This window comes from Larus michahellis, chromosome 6 (genome assembly GCF_964199755.1).
Source record: "Larus michahellis chromosome 6, bLarMic1.1, whole genome shotgun sequence".
Classification (NCBI taxonomy): Eukaryota; Metazoa; Chordata; class Aves; order Charadriiformes; family Laridae; genus Larus; species Larus michahellis.
In genome coordinates, this window is record NC_133901.1 from 28,901,342 (window position 1) to 28,920,652 (window position 19,311).

At 53.6% G+C, this 19,311-nt stretch overlaps 1 protein-coding gene across 1 annotated transcript in view; it reads left to right on the forward strand.

The window, feature by feature from the left end:
- The window catches only part of P3H2 (prolyl 3-hydroxylase 2), a 72,055-nt gene extending 69,291 nt beyond the window's left edge, over positions 1–2,764 (forward strand). The window contains exons 13-15 of the mRNA XM_074591912.1: positions 422–497; positions 1,399–1,539; positions 2,620–2,764. Of these exons, the coding sequence (XP_074448013.1) occupies positions 422–497; positions 1,399–1,539; positions 2,620–2,712 (310 nt within the window). The 3' untranslated portion in view covers positions 2,713–2,764. The remainder of the gene's footprint in view (positions 1–421; positions 498–1,398; positions 1,540–2,619) is intronic.
- The last annotated feature ends 16,547 nt before the right edge of the window (positions 2,765–19,311 follow it).

Genomic DNA, 19,311 nt, shown 5'->3' on the forward strand with positions numbered 1-19,311 from the left:
GCCATGGCAGAAGTGAGATCCAGCAGGTAGTTTCTGGTGGCAGCAAACATTGTGGTTAAGCTTCAAGCAAGAGTTTAACTGTAATGGCTCTGTGATATTTTAGGGTCAGGAGATCCCAGCTGTGGCCCACAGGGCTGTGCCTCTGTCACAGGTGCAGAACAGGAGGGTGAGAGCCAGTGGGACCCAGGGGACATTTTGCGAATTGTTCCCCAGCCAAGGAGACATCTGCTGGTTCTCAGCTGTAGCTCCAAAATGGGGGCAGTTTGGGTGGCCCTGACCCAGAACAGCAGGACCTCCCCTGCCTGGCAGCTCCCTCACCTGAACCTTAGTGGAGCAATGCAGGATCTGCCCTGGAGGAGGGAGTCAGCCCCAAGCCCTCCCTGCTGCTCCACTCACAGGGGTCTCCCGCTTCTTCCCCCAGTGCCCTCCTGTACATGAATGCAGATTTTGAAGGAGGCGAGTTCATTTTTACCGAGATGGATGCCAAAACTGTGACGGTAAGTCAGGGCTGTGAACCAAATGCCATTCCTCAACAGCCTGTGCCGGCCTCTGACCTTCCTCAGGCAGCCTGTGGCTCCTACCTTGCAAAAAGCCCCTACAAAATCCTGCTGGCAGAGGTGCACAGACCTGTGCCCTGCCCAGAGGCTGTGCTGAGCAGGAAATCTGCAGATCAGAGGGATGGCTGAGTCCTTCTTGCCTGGAGGACCGCTGAGCTCCCACCCCATCTCGTGGCCAAACATGAAGAAATGCTTCTGTACATATGCTGTGTCTGGCCCAGAGCAGGCCACGGTGGTGGCCATCAGTCCCTGAGAGGGATGGGACTCCGGCACAAGCCCTCACCTCTGCATGAGGCCATTTAGGAGGCTCAGCACCCCCTCCATGGTTGGACAGAATATTTTGTCACCATTCTGGGACTCTGAAGCCCAGTAGATGCTGGAGGGTAGATTGCATCTACCTAAGACCAGTACCACAGGGTTGACTTGGTTCACACTTCTGCCCCTGAGTTCTGCAGGATACCTGTTGTGGACTCAGCAGACAGAAGAAAGGCGTTTCACAGTCCATGCCAGGGTTAGCCTTAACCTCCCTGGAGCTATGCCATGGCCCTGTTTTGCTGTAGTTGGTCACCTGCAGGCTTTGCAAGGACTCCATGCCACCATCTCCTTTCTACATGATGGCTGTGCAGCAGGACCAAGCCCCACACCTCCCTTTTTACCCCACACATTTTTACAGCCTTGCCCAGAGCTCTGCACATCCTCCAGAGCCGCTCACTGGGTCCTGGGGTGATGCAGAGAGATGCCCATTAAGAGCCCAGGCCCTGGACTACGACAAGCTGAGGTGTGGCCAGTGCATGCAGCTGTGCTGCTCCTCGCCACCCAGGTGTTGACTGTTTTCCCACAGGCCTCCATCAAGCCCAAGTGCGGGAGAATGATCAGCTTCTCGTCGGGTGGTGAGAACCCCCATGGGGTGAAGGCGGTTACCAAAGGCCAGCGGTGCGCTGTGGCGCTCTGGTTCACCTTGGACCCGCTTTACAGAGAGCTGGTAAGTCCCTCCATCATGATGTGAGAAGAGCTGGGGGGTACCCAGCAACCTGAAAAAAACTGGACCATCTTCAGCCTCTGGTCCCAGCACAACTATTTTCATCACATCCTCCCGGCGGCAGCATTCCCATCCACTGCACCATGGGGACATGAACTGGTGGCCCTGGGACTCACCGGTTTTCTCTGATGGCCGTGCTTCTGGGCACCCATCACCCTGGTCCCATGGGGTGTGGGGCCTGGATGGGGTGCTGAGTAGGATGTGGGAGGGCTCTGCACAGGGCTGGGCTGGCCATTTCTGACACCTAGTGGCAATAACCTGGTGAACGGGGAAGTTCTCCACAGCCGTCCACAGCTCAGAGGCCAGTGATGCATGGCTGCTGCCGGGTCCTCAAAAGCAGTTTTGCAGCCTGAAATCCATGGTCCTGGGCACCCGGATACCTCGGGAGATCTGGGCTGTGGTGCCTTTCAACAGGCAACCTCCAAATTCTGTTTGAAAAGCCGGCTGTACCAGCCCCTGTCTCCCTTTGATAGCTATTCTGGTCTATAAGAGTAAAAGATAAAAGACCAAGCAGAACTAAACACATGGAAAGAGCAAAACCTTGTGCCTTTGCCTTGTGAAGCAGATGGGCTGCAAGGTTTTAGGAGAAGCTTATTTTCAGACATGCGTTTTGCTGTCGCTCTGCTTTTTGGCGTGAGCTGGAATTTCCTCCGTGGAAAGAGCTCAGCCCTGCCCAGGGGGCTGGACAGCCACGTCTAGCGGAGGGGACAGGAGAAGGGTACACTGTGGCAGTGGCTGCTGGTGAAGCGTGTTAAGGGAACAGCAATACATCAGAGCTCTGCCCCAACCACTGCAGCCCCTGGAGGGAGGAGGGAATTAGGTAATGAGGTGCAAAGTGATTTGATTAATTTTGCCCAGCAAATCCCCAGGTCAAACCCAGGCTTTCCCCTGTCCTCTCAGCTACACTGCTGGTCCCTGGAGGAGCTGCTTGCTGTGGGTGCTCCCAGCGGGGCCGTGCTGAATAAGCTGAGAGCAGATGCTGAAGCTCAGCTGTTAATGGTTTCTTCCCATCCCTTCTTGCAGGAGCGAATCCAGGCAGATGAAGTGATCGCAATGTTGGACCAGGAGCATCTAGGACCCAGCGAAATGAACATCAACCCAAAGGATGAGCTATGAACTAGGCCAAAGACTTTTTCTATTAAATATTTATTTAATATTGTTAATCTTATTAGAACCTTTCTATTTTTGTACAGAGCTGCTGTATAAATTAACAGGTTAATATGGTTGTGGAGTGTCAGGAGGGCCTCTTCTGTGTTTAGCACAGCTCTTTCTGGGACCCCTCATCTCTGTGCCAGCATCTCTCTGCCTCTGGGATTCCCTGTCCTTCCCTAGCACTTCTCAGGACTTATTCAGGCCCACTGTACCCCCTTGGAGAACCCCTTTTTTTTCTTTCCTCAGCCACAAATAGCTGCATCTCTTTAGCCTCTGCTAGAGAAATGTCTCAGGTGTGATAACAGACCGGTCTTCCTGCCTCTGCTAAGTGCTGGCTGAAGACCTGGACGGTGCTGCCCTGGGGGAAACTGGAGCACAAGTCAGTTATTTCCGTCTCAGAGCACTTCACCATTTGAAAAAGCAAAACCCAGGTCCTAGCAAAATGTACGTCTCTCTGGAGCCATGCAAAGCTGGCATTTGGGCATTAATTCTGAGCAGAGCTTCCCCGGCTGCTGGGCAGGGGCATGAACTGTGCACAGGTGAAAAGGGGCTTGATTTGCAGCTGACTCTGGTGAAATAGGGCCTGTCACTCATTTTCAGTCCCTGCTCTTGCTAACGGCCTGGGATGCATGGAATAAACTGCTTCACACTGCATCCTTTGAGCTTCCAGCCTAGTGCTGCTGCTGGTAAAACCCAAGGCTGGAAATCATCCTTTCCAGGTCCGTGTTGGAAGGCAGCTGAAAGGCTCAGGGATGTTACAGTGTTGGATGATCATAGTGCAGCTTTGTACTGCGGATGCCCTGGCTGTATCCTCACATCCTGACGCTGCAGGAGCAGCAGATGCTCATGGTGTGGTGGCATCTATTTGCTCAGAGTATTTCTCACCCAGTCTGAGGGTGTTGCAGTGAAAGAAAATGCTGCTAATCACAAGAGATTTACTATGCCAGGAACTGCTGCTAAGCTAGTAAATCATCCCTCTCCCACCATTAAATCAACTCCCGTGTGTGGGATCAGAGCAGCCCCTACCTCAGTCAGAACGAACACTGAAGTCACAGAACTGCCCACATCCCAGACATAGGGACAGCTTTTATTTTGACCCAAGAGCTGCTTCTGCTGCTAGAAAGCAGTTCCTAAAAGGCAGGTTGCAGCCATCTTTACTGTTGAATTTACTGGAAGGCTGCTGTCTCTCCAGAAAGCACTGCGGGGATCTTGGCTGGCGTTTGCATCCCTGAGCAGCTTTGCTCAGCTCCCTGCTGCACTGACACTTCCTCAGTCCCTTTCTGCTCCCCTCTGCCAGCTTTGGCATTTCCAGGCCTTAAAATCTGCAATAGGGAATTGTCTTTTCTCTCTGTTCACGCAGCTTTTGGCCTTCCCAAATGTTCCAGGCTCAGCAGCACCCTCTTCTCATCCAGTCACTGGCTGCAAAGGCCCATAGACAGGGATGGTCCTTCTGTAGAGACCTCCTCAAAAGCTGGTCCTGGGCCAGATAAAGGGGAACTCAGTTCATATGGAAAAACAAATGCCCAGACTGTGAAGGGGGCACCATTACTACCTGGAAAATGATGGAAAGTTCATTTGCTGCACCTCCTTTGATGTGGAATCTGCAGGGGATAAAGCTCTGAGTGTTTCTGAGCTACCAATGTAGCGTGTTTCTTGGAGGTTATCTCATCTTCCTCATAGACTGATGAAAAGATTCATTGTGTTGGCTCCCCAAAGAACTGCCCACTGGTTTCTGCTTTCAGAGACTCATTCCTGCTTAAATGCCTCCCCAGTAAGTGCTTAACCGCCCCTTTTTAAAATAGCCAGAGGAAAAGCTGGAGGGAAGGAGAGGAGGGCAGCTGGAGAGCCAAAACGCCGATTTTGTTGTTCCCCATCTGCACCACGCTATTGCCTCTAAGGCTTGACTCCTACATGCTGCACCTTCAGCCTGAGTTTGTGCGGCCACCCCCCTGACAACTGCATCTGTCCCAGCGCATCCTGCAGAGCTGCCCTCTCCAAGCAGCTCGGTGCAGCCCCTGCCCTCCCAGGGGCTGTGGGGATCCCACCAGCTGGTCCTTCTGCCGAGAAGAGGGGAGGGGGGCCATCGCAGGTGGTTGTTGGTTTGCTGCTGTGGTGGTTAGCCAGAGCTGTGTCTAAATCCGGGGGAAATAAACTAAACACAACACCTGGGCCTGTCTTTGTCTTTCTTTAGCCAATATTAGAGGGGGAGGCTGGAGGGGTATGTGGTTTGTCTCATGATGGTGCTTCTCCCTGGGATTTCCTGCCCCAGTCCCTAGGGCGTATGGACACATCCCTCATGCTGGTGGAGCATCAGAGACATTGATGTGGACAGGATTAAGCGAAGTTGTGTGTGTGCATTTGCCTGCCTGTCCATCACCTTTGCTCTGCATCCAGCCACGTAGTAACTTACGCACCACTGGCATGCTTCAGGCAATTTGGAGAGCAGGAGGAGGGAGTCGCAGCCCCTGTGCACTGCTGGGGTGTGCAGCAGGCTGGGGAGCCAAGCAGGGCGGTGGCTGGCTCCTGGTGAATGGCTTTGGTGGAGAACGGTGGAGCAGCTTCAAAAGGATGCGACATTTTGGGGACGCAATTGTAAACACAAACTCCAAACCCCCAAGAAGGGGAAAGACTCCGGGCTGCCTGGGCCGTGCCGCTCACCGTGCTGCTGTGCCGCCGAGACCTGCCTGTGGCCCGTGCCAGGCTGAAGCCAGGAAACAGGAATGCAGTGAGTCAAAGGCACTTTCCCTGTTTGTTTTTCCATCACTCTGCTCTGGCGAAGTCTAGCTCAGAGGTGGATCTGTATTTCTGCTGCAACAGCAGAGGTGGTTGCCAAGTTTATTGGCACACTGTAGCCTCACAGGAGCGAGCTACAGAGCTCTTTGGGACATGCATCAAAATACAGTACAGGCTTTTGGGTCTTTTTTGTAGCCAGGTGGGGTGGGTTGCTACCAGGGTGGCTTGGCCTCTGAGAAATCAATTTTAACTCTTAGATTTGATGTAGGGACTTGGTATCTGCCAGAGCTGTCAGGGTCACATCCAGACTGTCCACAGGGCACCTGCATCCCTGGAAAAACAAAGCTAACAACAAAAAACAAATGTATACACTCCTCCTTGGTCAAACATGCCTCAGGGACAACCTGGTGCACTAACATTTTTTGCTTCCTGCTGCATTGGCTCACATTTGTTATTCACCTCTGCCCTTTCCTGCTTCCCAAAGCCCCTACAAGAAGCAGGTCCCCAAGGAGGCAGTGTCCGAAGTCATGCCACTGGGAATAAAGCTGATGTGCATTTTAGAGCAAGCTTCATGGCTCCCAGGCCAGCTCTGAGCTCCTCTAGCCAAGGCTTGGCCACTGAAGAGAACTACAACCTACTTATATTTGGCCATTTGTTATACGTGCCCTGGTTGTACCACCGGCAATGGGAGCGGTTTCGAGATGGAGGTGCCTGAACCGTGTCTTAGTTCCTTGTTAACTCTGCCGTGCCCCTCCTAATACTACTAACATATGCAGGGTGGGATTAGCAGGGTTGATTTATGACATTAAAAAAAAAAAAGAAAAAGAAAACAACTCACAAAGGAAACGTAACAGAATTTGAAAGTATTTAAAACAACAACTGAAGTGGCTGCATGTGTGCGTGTGCGCGCGCGCGCTTGGGTGCGGCTGTTGCTCCGAAGTGAAGCCCTGCGCGGTGTTACTCAATGCTGGGGGATCTTTGCTAGCAAGGAGCTTTGTTTTTGTTTTGGCGTTCCAGTGGGCCCAAGCCAAGTTTGGTCACCCCTTGCACAAGGCTGCTGATAGGGGTTGCTGGGGGAAGGTGGGGCGGGGGGGGAGCTGCAAAAGCCCGGTCTGTGACACAGGTATGCCTCCAGCAATGGGGCATCAGTAAAGTCTCAGGAAAAAGTACAGACTAAATGGATGGCTTCGTTAAGGAGAAGCTGAATCATTGCACTTCGCAGTCAGGGATGTGGCAGCTGAGCGTGCAGGGCCAGCGGCAGCGAGGGCACGGAGGCGTGGGGAGCAGTGGCCCAACAAGGCACTTGGTGCCTTGTGTAGAGGGTAGGAGCATGGAAAACACCTCGTACAGGCAAAGAACCACCAGCGGGGGCCAGCAGAAAGTCTGAGGCTGAGCCCCTTTGGACTCTAAATGCCTTACTGCAAGTTTCCCTCCAGCCAAAAGGTTGTCCCTGAAACCTCACCTGAAAATCAGTCTTGTGGGTATTTACAAATCTCTGAATCCCTAAAGCTCTTTGTGTCCCGTGGCTACAGAGTCTAATACAACTTGTGCATGTCCATAGGCATTAGCCAGCAAGACTTTTTGAGGTATTAATTTTAAGCAACTGAACCTCACCAATATTGCTGTGGAGGCTTAGGGTCATGTGGACAAATCAGTCTCCAGCAGCTCCACTGGATGATGACTAATCCCCTTGATTCCAAGCTGAGGCATGATAAGCTTATAAAATATGGTGTATTTGCACCTTTGTTTTCCACGAGCTAGACCAACAGCCCAAAATACAGCAGCCTTGATGACCCTTGGAGACGCAGTGACAAACCCTGCAAGTAGCCAGCCTGGCTGAAGACCCTCTTCTGCTGCCACTCCATCTCCCCCTGCAGCCGCATCCCTCTTGCCATCTCCCCACCCTGCTGCTTGGTCTCTTGCCTAGTGATGGATAATTTGGGTGGCACCATCCCTGCCAGCTGCTGCACCTAAGCTTGGCCAGTTCCTGTGCAAGGGTCTCCCCACCTCGGAGGCACTGTGGTCATGGGTGGGAGCAGAGCCTGGACCTTGCATTTGTCACCTTTGCATTACAGCTGCTGGCCGCCTGTGATCTGCAGTGACTTGGCCAGGGGAAACATGTGAGCGGAGGAAAGACATGGAGTTTGCACTGGGTACTGCTTATCCCTCCTGGTTAAACCTGGGCAGAGCCAACCTGAGCGCACTCAGGCAGCTGAACATCTTCCCATGAAAAACTGTCATTAAAATAAAAAGCTGTTTCCTCCTGTCCACACCCTTGCCCAGCCTGGGGGGAAAAAAAAAAACAAACAACACAAACCAAAACAAGACAGCTGGCTCTAATAGCGCTGGCAGTGAGATAAAAATGGGCTAGTCCTGCTTTGGGGAAGAACTATATTAAAAAAGGAAAGAAGCATGCATGTCTTTTGTTTCCGCAACTGCTCCTACGCCCACGCCCCACCAGAAGCGCCACCTTTTCCTGCGGGAAATGTTGCTGCTTGTCTGTGCATCGGGGTATGACCCTGACTGGGTCCCACGATGTTGGGCTCTTCCCCAAGGTGTGGATGGGCACATGTGTATGTGGGTTTTTCCTCCCGCCACCCTATCTCCACAGCAGGCACCCAGGCACAGAGTATAAGGTGCCTTGGTGCCAGCGACAGCACCAGAACCAACGGAGGGCAACCGTGCATGAGGCCAGAGCTTGCACCGTTGTTTACCCCAAGCTCAGCCCTGCCTTCACTTTGGGCCTCAGGGACCCATATGGACAGGTGCAATAGATAGAGTCATAGAATGGTTGGGGTTGGAAGGGACCTTGAAGATCATCTAGTTCCAACCCCCTGCCATGGGCAGAGACACCTCCCACTAGACCAGGCTGCTCAAAGCCCCATCCAGCCTGGCCTTGAACACTTCCAGGAATGGGGCAGTCACAGCTTCCCTGGGCCACCTGTTCCAGTGTCTCACCACCCTCATAGTAAAGAATTTCTTTCTAATACCCCATCTAAATCTACCCTCTTTCAGTTTGAAACTGTTACTCTGTGTCCTATCATTACACTCCCTGATCAAGAGTCCTTCGCCATCCTTCCTGTAGGCCCCCTTTAGGTACTGGAAGGGGCTATAAGGTCTCCCTGGAGCCTTCTCTTCTCCAGACTGAACAACCCCAACTCTCTCAGCCTGTCCTCATAGCAGAGGTGCTCCAGCCCTCTGATCATCTTTGTGGCCCTCCGCTGGACCCATCCCAACAGGTCCATGTCCTTCTTGTGCTGAGGACTCCAGAGATGGATGCAGTGCTTCAGGTGGGGTCTCACCAGCGCTGAGTAGAGGGGCAGAATCACCTCCCTTGACCTGCTGGCCATGCTTCTTTTGATGCAGCCCAGGATGCGGTTGGCATTCTGGGCTGCAAGTGCACATTACCTGCTCATGTTGAGCTTCTCATCCACCAGTTACCCCAAGTCCTTCTCCTCAGGGCTGCTCTCAAGCCATTCTCCGCCCAGTCTGTATTTGTGCCTGGGATTGCCATGACTGAGGTGCAGGAGCTTGCACTTGACCTTGACAGATGCCACTGAGAACAACAGCCCCCTCCCATGCCCTCCCAGAGCACGGCGTAGTGTGCGTGGGTCACTCATCTGTCCTCAGAGCACACGCTGTGCGAGCAAACTGCTGTCTCCACAAGTCTAGTGGATGCCACGGCCAGCCCAGCATTACTTTTATCTTGTTTTAAACACATGGTGAACACTGGCACCGAGTTTGTTTCCTTCTCATTTAACAAAACTTTGTTATGTAAAAAAAAAAAAAAATCATAAAAAAAAAAATAAATCATAAATGTCAACATGTCCCAACCCCCTGGCCACCATCCAACCCTGCCAAAAATAATCCCAGCACACTGCAGGAACTTGAGAGTGCAAAACACTGGGCAGCTGGGAGAGCTGCCTGGCCACCTTCACCTTGTTCCTGGGGCACGGCAGAGCCGTGGGGGCAGAAGGGGAAAGGGATTCAGCTTCAGTCCAGCTGGGCAGCAGCGGGCAGCGTGCGAGGCCGCGGCAGGAAAGCACAGGTGCAGGCAACCGCAGTGCGTGCCGTGGCAGGAGCAGGCAACGGGAGGGCCCCCATGGGCAAACGGAGCCGGGCTGGCGAGTGGACACGGTTGGCAAAGGAACAAGTCAGCTAATGATCATTTCCAGGGGTGGTTTGGATAACGAGAATGGCTGTTCTAGTAGGTATTTCCTGAGGTTGAGCAGGGCAGGGCAGGGGGAATTAATATGAGCTCAGTTTAGCTTCTACCCCTCCTTTATTTGTAATGAGATTAACAGCAGAGATGGTGGCGGCACCATCAGTCTGCTGCCACGATGGGGTGAGCTGATAAGCAGCTCCCGCGCTGCCTTGCATGCGAGCCCAACGGCTCCGGCACAAGGGGAAAAACACCGGAAAAAACACCCCTTTTATCACACATGGCTTTTTTGCAATGGCCTTAGGGTGGCTTTGCTCCTAAGGTCAGGGAAAACGCCTTACATTGGACTGGTCCCGCTGTTCCCAGCAGTGCCAGGACCATGGCTGACCTCCCAGTGCAGCCCAGCATCACCATCCCCTCCTTGCAGTGCTGCTGCACCCAACGTTGTCTGAAAGCGCCAGGCTAAAGGCTGGTCCCTGCTTTGTCAGTGAGAAATGAGGCCACCACTTGGCACCAATGTGCTATGGGCAGCTCCAATGCAAGAAATGAAAGTGGTCGATTTAACTGCAATGAGGCAGAAGCTGGAAAGAAGTGTGAGTGCCCTGCAAGGCACCTCCCAACTGCTCACGGGACTTTAACTGGACTGTAGCAAAGGTGGAGAAGAAACTCTCATATGATCCCCCTCATAGAGAGGAGAATGTGGACCCCCTGGCAAATTTTGCAAAGATCTTTGTCTCACCTGTGACAAGGTCTGCTCATGGCAAACCCAGAGCCACCTCTGAGCATACAGAGCTCTAGTAGGGGAGTTTTGGCTGGAAAATCACTGAAACAAAAGCCCTGTATTTTAAAAGCTTCATATTATTCGCAGTAGCCAGACACATACGGGCCAAGTGTGCCCATCCAGGGCTGTGGGGCACGTTGGCACAAGGCTCATCCCTGAGGGCTCTCTGCAGCAGTTGCGTACAGCTGAGGTGATGCCTAAGCCCGATGTCCCCTTCACCACGTTGTTAGTCACTGGCCGCACCTCCCCATGCCAGGATGCCCATGAAAACCATCTGTGGTGATGTGCATTTCTGCATGAAACCCTTCTCGTGGAGCCCCATTAGCTTGTGTCCATGGAACAGGGGTGTCCAAGTGCCTTGGGGGGCAGCTGCCCAGTACCAGGGGGGATTGCAGGGGGCTGCTCCCACCACCACACAGGAAAAAAAACAACCCACCAGCATCTTAAAACCAGTTTGCTACCCCCGGGCACCTGAGGATTGTTTGTTCATCTCCTTTCGTTTCAACACCTTGTGTGAGAGACTGGGAGCTGGCATTCTCTGCTCCTGTGGTGCCAGCTCTGAGATCGTTTTATTTGATTTGCCGGCCAAATTGGGTGGATGGGTGGAGACTGAATTTTCCCCTTTATTTTTGTTTTCAAAAAACCCTTCTGGCCCTGGGTGAGGCAGAGGAGCTGAGTAGTTTCACGTCTATCTTTTCTGTGACAGTTACCTGCCTGGAGCGGCGGGGCCACAGCCCGGCTCCTCCAAGCAGAGGAGCTGGGTGCAGGGGGACAAGCTCACTGACCAGGTGGGGAAAGCCCTCAGCCACCTCACACAGCAGTTTTTTATTCCCCCATCCGCCCCCTCCCCAAGCACACTGAAAAAGGCTCTAGTGTGAGCCCATCCTTCCTTGCTCTGCCCAATTGGTCAAAGGAAAATGAAGCCTTTAATATGGGCAGCCCGTGGCACTGGGAGAGGATGGGGCAGGCTGTGAGCTCCTCATCAGCAGTGGGGTGATGGGTGAAAACTCTGGCCTCGTAGCTTGGTCTCATTTCGCACAGCTGCAGGGAAGGGGTTTGTCACTGAAGGTCCCCAGGGAAAGCCCTGAGCCGTGTGCGGTTGACACCCTGAGGTGCTCTAAGCAAACACTTTCAGAATAACCATCCCCACATCGAAACGTGGCCCCAACAGTGACCCTTAGGGATAGGACGAATTATATACGGACTTTCTCCTGCGCCTGGCTGTGTCCTGTGGTTCCCCAGGTGACTCACCCGTCCCTTGCGGCACCTCCGCACGCAAAGAAGCCCAGAAGGGTTTTTCCCATCTCTCTCACGGCTAGGAAGAGAAAGATGTTCACGTGTGTCTTCCAAAAGCTCAGCCACGAGCAACCGATGTGCCGTGCTCTCCCGCGCCCAGCAAACTGCCAGGTCCACCCTGCCAGCCACAAGCCCACGATGCTGCCACCGGGCTTTCCTGGCAGCTTGGGCTTGCCCACCCCTCTGGAGCCACCCAAGAGGCTGTGGGGAAAGTAAAGGTACCCGCACCAAACCCAGGCACTGCAGGGAGTGAGAAAGCCTGGCTGATGAGCGCACACCCTGGCACCACGCATGTTCCTTCCCGTTTCCTTCAACATCTGCCCCAGGAGCTGCGGCACTGACCCAGCAGCCATGACCCACGCCCTGCCAGTGCCCCGAAAGCAGCCTGAGTGCGGGGACTGCATGGCCGAGAGCAGCCAGCGCTCCTGCCGAGCCTCGGCTGCTGGGACCGATTGCGCTGGTTGGAGCTGCCAGCATCGCCGCTTGGGGGGGAATCAGGCCAAATCTACAAATTGCGTTTGCTCTGGGAGCATAACAAATCTTTAGCAGTTCCCCTTGAGGTGGAAGGTGCTCCATCCTTTCTCCCTTTTCAGACTAATTACACTGAAACAAAAGGTGAGATACGCCATACCAGGAACGTTACCAAGACTGAGAGTCCTCCGCCCAGCAGGATTAGGTCGGAGCTCTGGATGGCATGAATACAGATGCCGGCAGCCGGCCTCCCGCTCCTCTTGCTCAACCGCTGGCGCCACTAAACAAAAGATAACAAACATCTCTCCTCCTCTCGTGATGGGCCTAGCAGCAAAAGAAAATTTCCAGGTCAGAAGCTCCTGCTGGTTAGCCCATGCTCTGGGCTATGCAGAAGAGCTACCATCCCTCAGCACCTCCTTGCCCCAGCTGTGAAGACCGAGTAGTACCAGCATGTATGGGAGACCCAAGTGCTGCACGGCACACTCCAGGCACTGCCTTGGGCTCTGCTGCTGCCTTCAAAGTCTAAACTGCATCTCATCGCCAGCACTTCCACTCTTCCCAAGGGCTAACACAGCTGCTGCTGATTTCTCCTGAATACCTTCTAGTTTTCAGGAAAACCCAACAGGGCTCTTTGATTTCCCCTTCCTCAGCAGCTCTGCAAGTCATTAGTCACCATGCTGCTGGGCCATGGTAGTCTGAAGGTAGCTCTGCCTTGCAGACACACTCGATATAAACAGGGCTAAATGCACCGGAGGGGTCCTCCTGTTCTGCCCTGGGAGGGGGAAAAGGACAGGGTGCTGCCTGGGAACACAGGCCAGCTCTGGGAACATCACCCAGACCTTCTCCGACCTAGTTGAAGATGTCCCTGCTTACTACAGGGGGGTTGGACTAGATGACCTTCAAAGGTCCCTTCCAACCCAACACATTCTATGATTCTATGGTTCTATAATTCTCCCTGTCACGCCTGGCCAACCCGGCCAGCATTGCTCTTCTCTCACTTGCAAGGCAGATGCTGCCAACCAGCTAAAGCAGCATGAATGGGAAGAAAACCAGGCTTAGGAAATTTGGCTGTATTAGTATAGCTGTCTGTCTTGGGCACCCTTTTCTGCAGCCTCACTGGGTTCACTTGGCTGTCTCAACCAGTTGAGTGCCTTCTCAAAGGTATTCCAGATGCCCTGGCCCAACCAGGCATGCAAGGGTTAACCAGCATGCTCCTTGGGCCCAGCATCACTTTACTTCAGATGGAGCAGAAGGAAGGCTCTACTCTGTTCCTCCTGAAGATGTGAAAAAGAGTCAAGTGCTGCAGTCTGCGCTCCATGTCTTCCCAGCCAGACTCTCTGCCTGGACTTCATCTTCTGTGAAATGCCGCAGTAACTCTGTGCTGCATCCTGGCCATGGGGACAGCCCTACAAAAACAACAGAAAAAAATTAAAAATCAGATTTCAGTCTTCTCTCTCTGCTCCTGAGACCCTTCCAGACAGCCACACCAGTCGCAGCCTGCATGGGACGCAGAGGGCCTTCACCTTCACCTCCTCACCTGCCTGTCTTCAGCTGGCTGCTGGCATCCCTGGCAGGGCTTTCAGTCATGTCCAATTTCCTCACCTCTGAGGCAAGGCTGAAATAATCTGAGACAGCTGCTGCCCATGGACTGACAATAATGTACTTGCCTTAATGGGTGCTTGCTAATATTTTCCCCTTGGGTGAAATGATAAGGTTCAGGGCCAGGTGGAACACGTTCAGCCATCTCTTCTCTGGGGCAAGCCGAGCGGCTGCTGTTAGGGTTGTGCAAATGGAGTTTGTGTGTGGGTTTGGTGCATGTGTTTTTACTGGGAGCCCTTAACCTCAATGCACAGCACAATCCCACCCGCTGATAGCTCCTAAACACTAGCTTCCTTCTGTTCAAGTCTCTAATTAAGCAGCGATAAAGGCTAGAATGTAAACTATAGTAGAACTAACTGTCTTGCTACCCATAGCTCTTAAAGCTGGAAGAAAACTTTTCTCTGGGGAAAGCAAACAGTGAGGTCTGTGTCCTCCATCTGTCACCCTCAGTGGCAGGCAGGCACCACCACAGGCTGCTCCTCTAGAAAAGGGAAGCCCTGCTCAGGACTTTCCAAGGATGTTGTGGGTTTGAGGCTCAGGCCAGAGCCCAAATGCCAGAAGGGAAGGGACCAGCTCAGACGCGCCGATGCTCAGGGCTGGGTATTTGCTCAGCGCACGGGAGCTCTGCATCAGCCTTCAGAGGGCCAAATACTGCCCTGGGGGAAGGGTGCTGGACCCTGCTCTGGGGCCAGGCTTCATACCCATGGGCTTTGCAGCACCTTCTAGGCATCTTGTGCTGGAGGTGACCCGTTACCTCTTGTTTCTCTGACAAACACCTCCGTGAAAATACGCACGTTCACCTTCAGGTTGGCAGCTCTCCCCAGGTTCAGCAAGGGCTGCTTGACCCTGTCCTCGCAATAAGGAATCAATGCATTTATCTTGCGTTTCGCCATGGCGAAAGGGGAATTTGATGCAATTGTGTAGCCACCCACGCCTTTAATTAATCAAAGAGTTTTTCACGCAGCACTGTGCAATATTTTTGTTTCCTAACATCCCTGCTACAGAGCACTAGGATCTGTTGTAACATTTCTTACCCAATTCCAGCACTGAGGACTATGCAGCCAAGAAGAAGATGGATCACATGTGTAGAAATCTTCAGCGTTGTCTCCAGAGGCAATTTACAAGGAATCAGAAGTTGAATTAATCAGAGGCTCACAGAAGGATTTGGGAAAACAAAACAAAACAAAACAAAACAAAAAAAAAAACCCACAAAAACAGCTAACAAAACCAACGTCAGGAAGAAAATAGGAAAAAGTCAGCAGATTCCCTGGGGTGCCATTTAGGAAGCTCAGGAAACACTGGAGGGAATCAGAGGCTCTCCTAGAAAACTGGAGAACACCTTGCCAGAGTTCAGTGCTCTAGGACAGAGCCAAAAAATCCCTTCCAAGGGACCAAGGCACCACTGCACCATCTCCCCTTTCAGACCTGCTCCTGCCCAGCTTCATATTGCAGCTGCTGATGGGGGAAAGGAAGTGCAGGTAAAGACTGGAGATGGCCAAGTAGGAGAGAGCCTGGAAACACTTGGACTGAATGATGAATAACTGGAAAGAAACGCCTGGCAAACACTTGTCCACACCTGGGAGCCGAGCACCCAGCTCACACCTTTGTGTGCCAATGAGTGGTTTGGGCACTCTTTCCTCTGGGCTCCCAGCAGGCCACCGCCACCCCAGCCGGGAAAACTGGGCTGGGACATGGAGGCCAGGGCAGGAGTGAGCACTGGGGACACCTCAGTGCTGAGCAGAGGAGCCTGCGTGGGCAGGGCATGGCCCTGGAGCCCAGATCCTGCACAAACGCTGCCTATGACTGCCAGTACAGCTCATCCTTCCCCACCTGCCTGCCAAGGTGGATGCCATCTTCTCCAGCTCCCCAGCTTCTCCTTGGGAGCTGCAAACATGGGGTGCCTGCCCAGTGCTTGGGAGCTGCTCTCACGTTTGGCATCGCCTGGGGCAGACCCACACATGGGCCAAACGAGCAGGGCGAGATTTTACAGTACGCACCAGCAAACTGAGCTGGAGCCAGCTCATGGCCTCCGATCCAACAGCCCGCGGGGAGCCCCCAGGGAGAGCCCCCCTCGGTGCACGGCACCCTGCAGAGCCATGCAGGTGAACAGTGGGGTGCTGGGTGCCGCAGGCAGGTTGTCCCTGGCGGGGTGCCGGGCTCCCCACCCAGACTGGCTGAGCTGGCTCCCGCGGCGGCGTGGGAGCCCGGAGCCAGCCACCGGTGCTCCAGCCAGGTGCTGCTGTGGGAGTTCCTGGCTGCGGCGTGTGCTCCCTGCAAAATACCTGGTGGTATTTTCTCAGCTGGAAGAAGAGATGCGTATCGCTCTGGTGAGCAGAACTTTTGCAGCCAAGCTCTGTGTGTGTGCGTGGAGGGAAGGTGGAGCACCTCTCATGCCCTTGGGCAGGGCACGCATGGTGCTGGGGGCCCAGGGTGCTGCTGCACGCTGGCCGTGGCTGCAGGGTGTTGCAGCACAGGGTAACCATGCAGGATTGCCTGCCTCCAACCAGCCTCTTGGGGGGGGGTAGGCTCTGGAGGCATCTCTGGGCAGAAGGTTCACCAATGGAGGGCACAGCTTCAGGCTTTCTGCACCCACAAGCTGCCTGGGGTGAGAGCAGTTGACTCTCCCGGTTTGGCAGGTAGTGGTTTTTGGTCTTCGCCTTCTAAATTTCTTATTTGTGCTGGTGTTGGTTGGCATGGGCACGACACCGGGGATGCCCTGGGTGCACAGCAAAGGGCAGGAGAGCAGCAACTTTCCCAAGAGTAAAAGTTGATTTAAAACACTAATAGGTCACTTGCTTATTCCACCCCTGCAAAATAAACAGACAAGTGCTGCCGCTGCAGCTCTTACATGCAGGATGTGAGGGGAAAGGTGTTGAAAAAGGCAGTGTTATAAAACGCATGTCCATGCTGAGAGCGTAGGAGCTGTTTGGGGAGCTGAGAGGGGGTGATTCGGGTTGCACCTGCCCGTGGCGGAGAGCAAGGGACCACAAGGGCGGCAGGAGGAGGGCAGGCACCATGAGCCTCCACCCGCCCCGGTCCCATCGGGCCAGCCACAGCCACCCGCGGCTGCAGCAAGTCCCTGCACCCCTACTTCGTGCTGCCGGCGGCAGAGCAGCCCCCGGTGCTCGGAGCAGGGCCGGGCCCGGAGCGGATGCCGCTAGAGGGCAGTGGCTCCCCGGGCAGCGCGGCCGCCGCCCGCCCGGCTCCGCCCGGCTGCGCTCGGCTCGGCGGGGCCGCGCATCACCGCTGCCCTCCGCACTTTTAGACTTTTTTCTTTTTTATGAAGACCGCATTACAAATCCCTTTCACAGAGGAACCAACGGGGTGGGAGATTATGTACTCGGAAGCGCCTTGGCTTCAGTGCAGCCAGATCTCCCGTTGTCTCAATTTTTTCTTTTTGTTTGTTTTTAATGCCAGATTGGATTTGTACTCTTTCTTTCTCGCTCTTTTTTTTAAGTCTGCTGCTAGACACTCATTTCGAGAGTGCTGTCAGTTAAAACAGAAGAGGAAAAGCATCATCTCTTCCCCAGGACTGCCGATCTATTTTATTTCAGTTTTTTCCCTTTTTCTCTTCAGACCCTGCACCAGTTTCTTTACCGCACGCAGAGCCCTGCCACGGGATTGCACATGGCTGTGCCATGAGAGTGTCTCTCGTGGTGCAGCCACAAGCCTTAGGAGCTCAGCAAAGCTGAGTGCACAGGCTGAGCTGTGCTGCTTAATATTAACAAACAAGCTTAAAGGTTAGTCTTCCCTTGGCCTTGATGCCAATAATGAGACAACATCTTCCAGGGCATGATTCAGAGTGGGAAGCTAATATGCTCTGAACGGCACCCCAGGGACTTTTTTGCCACTGATGATGCAGGAAGCCTAATCTCCTACCCTAGGCAGTTGGGAGAGACAATGTAAGCATCTCCCTTGCATGCTGTAATGGTTGGTATCAGCCCAGCTGCCTGTGAGTAATTGCTGAGCATGCCAGGAGGCACCCACCTCCTGTTGGAGCATGTATCCCCATCGTCCAGGGAGGCGGCACAGCCAAAAAAGCCACCAGCTGCAGTGGTCACATTATCACTGCATGCAAAGGGCAGCGCACTGCAACGGCAGTGAGAAACTCAGCTGAATGCTGCATGAAGACTCTTACCAAACAATCTTAGAGCTATCAAGTTGAAACCCAGTTGCCCATGGGCCTGTGTCTGATGTTGCTGTGGGAGCAGAGCCAAGTGTGGTACTGCTGTGACCACAGACACCAAGGCAGAAACATGTTGGCCGCAAGCAATGCCCTCGTGTGCGGCTGGGACCCTTCAGCCCTTGGCTTTAATGCTTCAGGCACACAGTCACTGTACACCATCCCCAGAGATGCCCCTCAGTGCTTGCCCATGCCCTGGGGCTGCAGCTGCAGCCCCCTCGTCCCACCCTAAATCCTGCATCTCCTGCCCCCCAATCTCACATTGCCTTTCCAGTGAGACCTTCCAGGTCCTTCCAGGACCACTCACCAGTGGTCCCAGGCATCTGGCTCGCTTCATGAAGGCAGAGCTGATGTTTCCTCAAAACAAAACGCATGACACTGTAGGAGTGTTTACAAGGAAGTCAAAGCATTTTAACAAAACTAGCTGATCCCCCCACCTCCCCCAAAAATGGACTTTGACCAGTTTGAGCCAAGGAAGCACACAGCCGCACTTCCCCTGCAGCAGGGCATGGCTGCGATGGGCAGCCCTGCAACATCCACGAGCAGGTGGAGGGCCTCCAAGTCCTCACTGAATGACAGGCACCTACTAATTGAAATACACATACACACAAAAGCAAAACCACCTGGTTCCACAGGGCTGATGTTAAGACCTTGTGCTGAAGGGATAGTATACACAGCTGGGAGAGGATGGGCATATAAGGAAAAGTGACCAGCCCATGGGGCCCAGATCAGGAGAGCAAAGCTGTAACAAATGGCTGCTGCCATATACCTCTGAGTAAAATTTTGGCTCCTTAATCTTATGGAAGCAAGCTGGGAGAAAGCTACAGCCGGTCCTTGCCAACAGAGTATAAAGATTAGCTTCCCTCCAGTTCATTTGACCTTCATGGGCAGTGTATCTGGCTCCAAAACTCCAGCCTCCCCCTTTTGCTATACACTCAGGAAGTGATTCACTGCTGTCATGGGTCACAGAGAGTCAAAACAGCTCAGGACCCAGAAACCACCAGCTCGAGCCTGGCAGCCAGGCAAGGCTGTTTGCCAAACCTGCCTGGTGAAGGCTCAGCATAGGCATGGCCTGTGCCCAGGTGGCCACGCTCCACTTCTGGGTAGTGGCCATGCACCGCTGCCCCACAGAGCAGCCCATGCAAGGGAGCTTTGCGGGACTAAAGCACAGCCTGACGTAGCTCCTCCCTAACCTTCACACAGCGCTTGGGATAAGCTACACATTTTATAGCTCAGTAAATCAGAAGGACAAAGAGCCCAAGCTCCTGCTTGGCGCTAGGGCTGGGGTGCCCAAATGGTTTTCCCAGTGAGAAACAACTTGCAAAGAGGCAGAGTGGG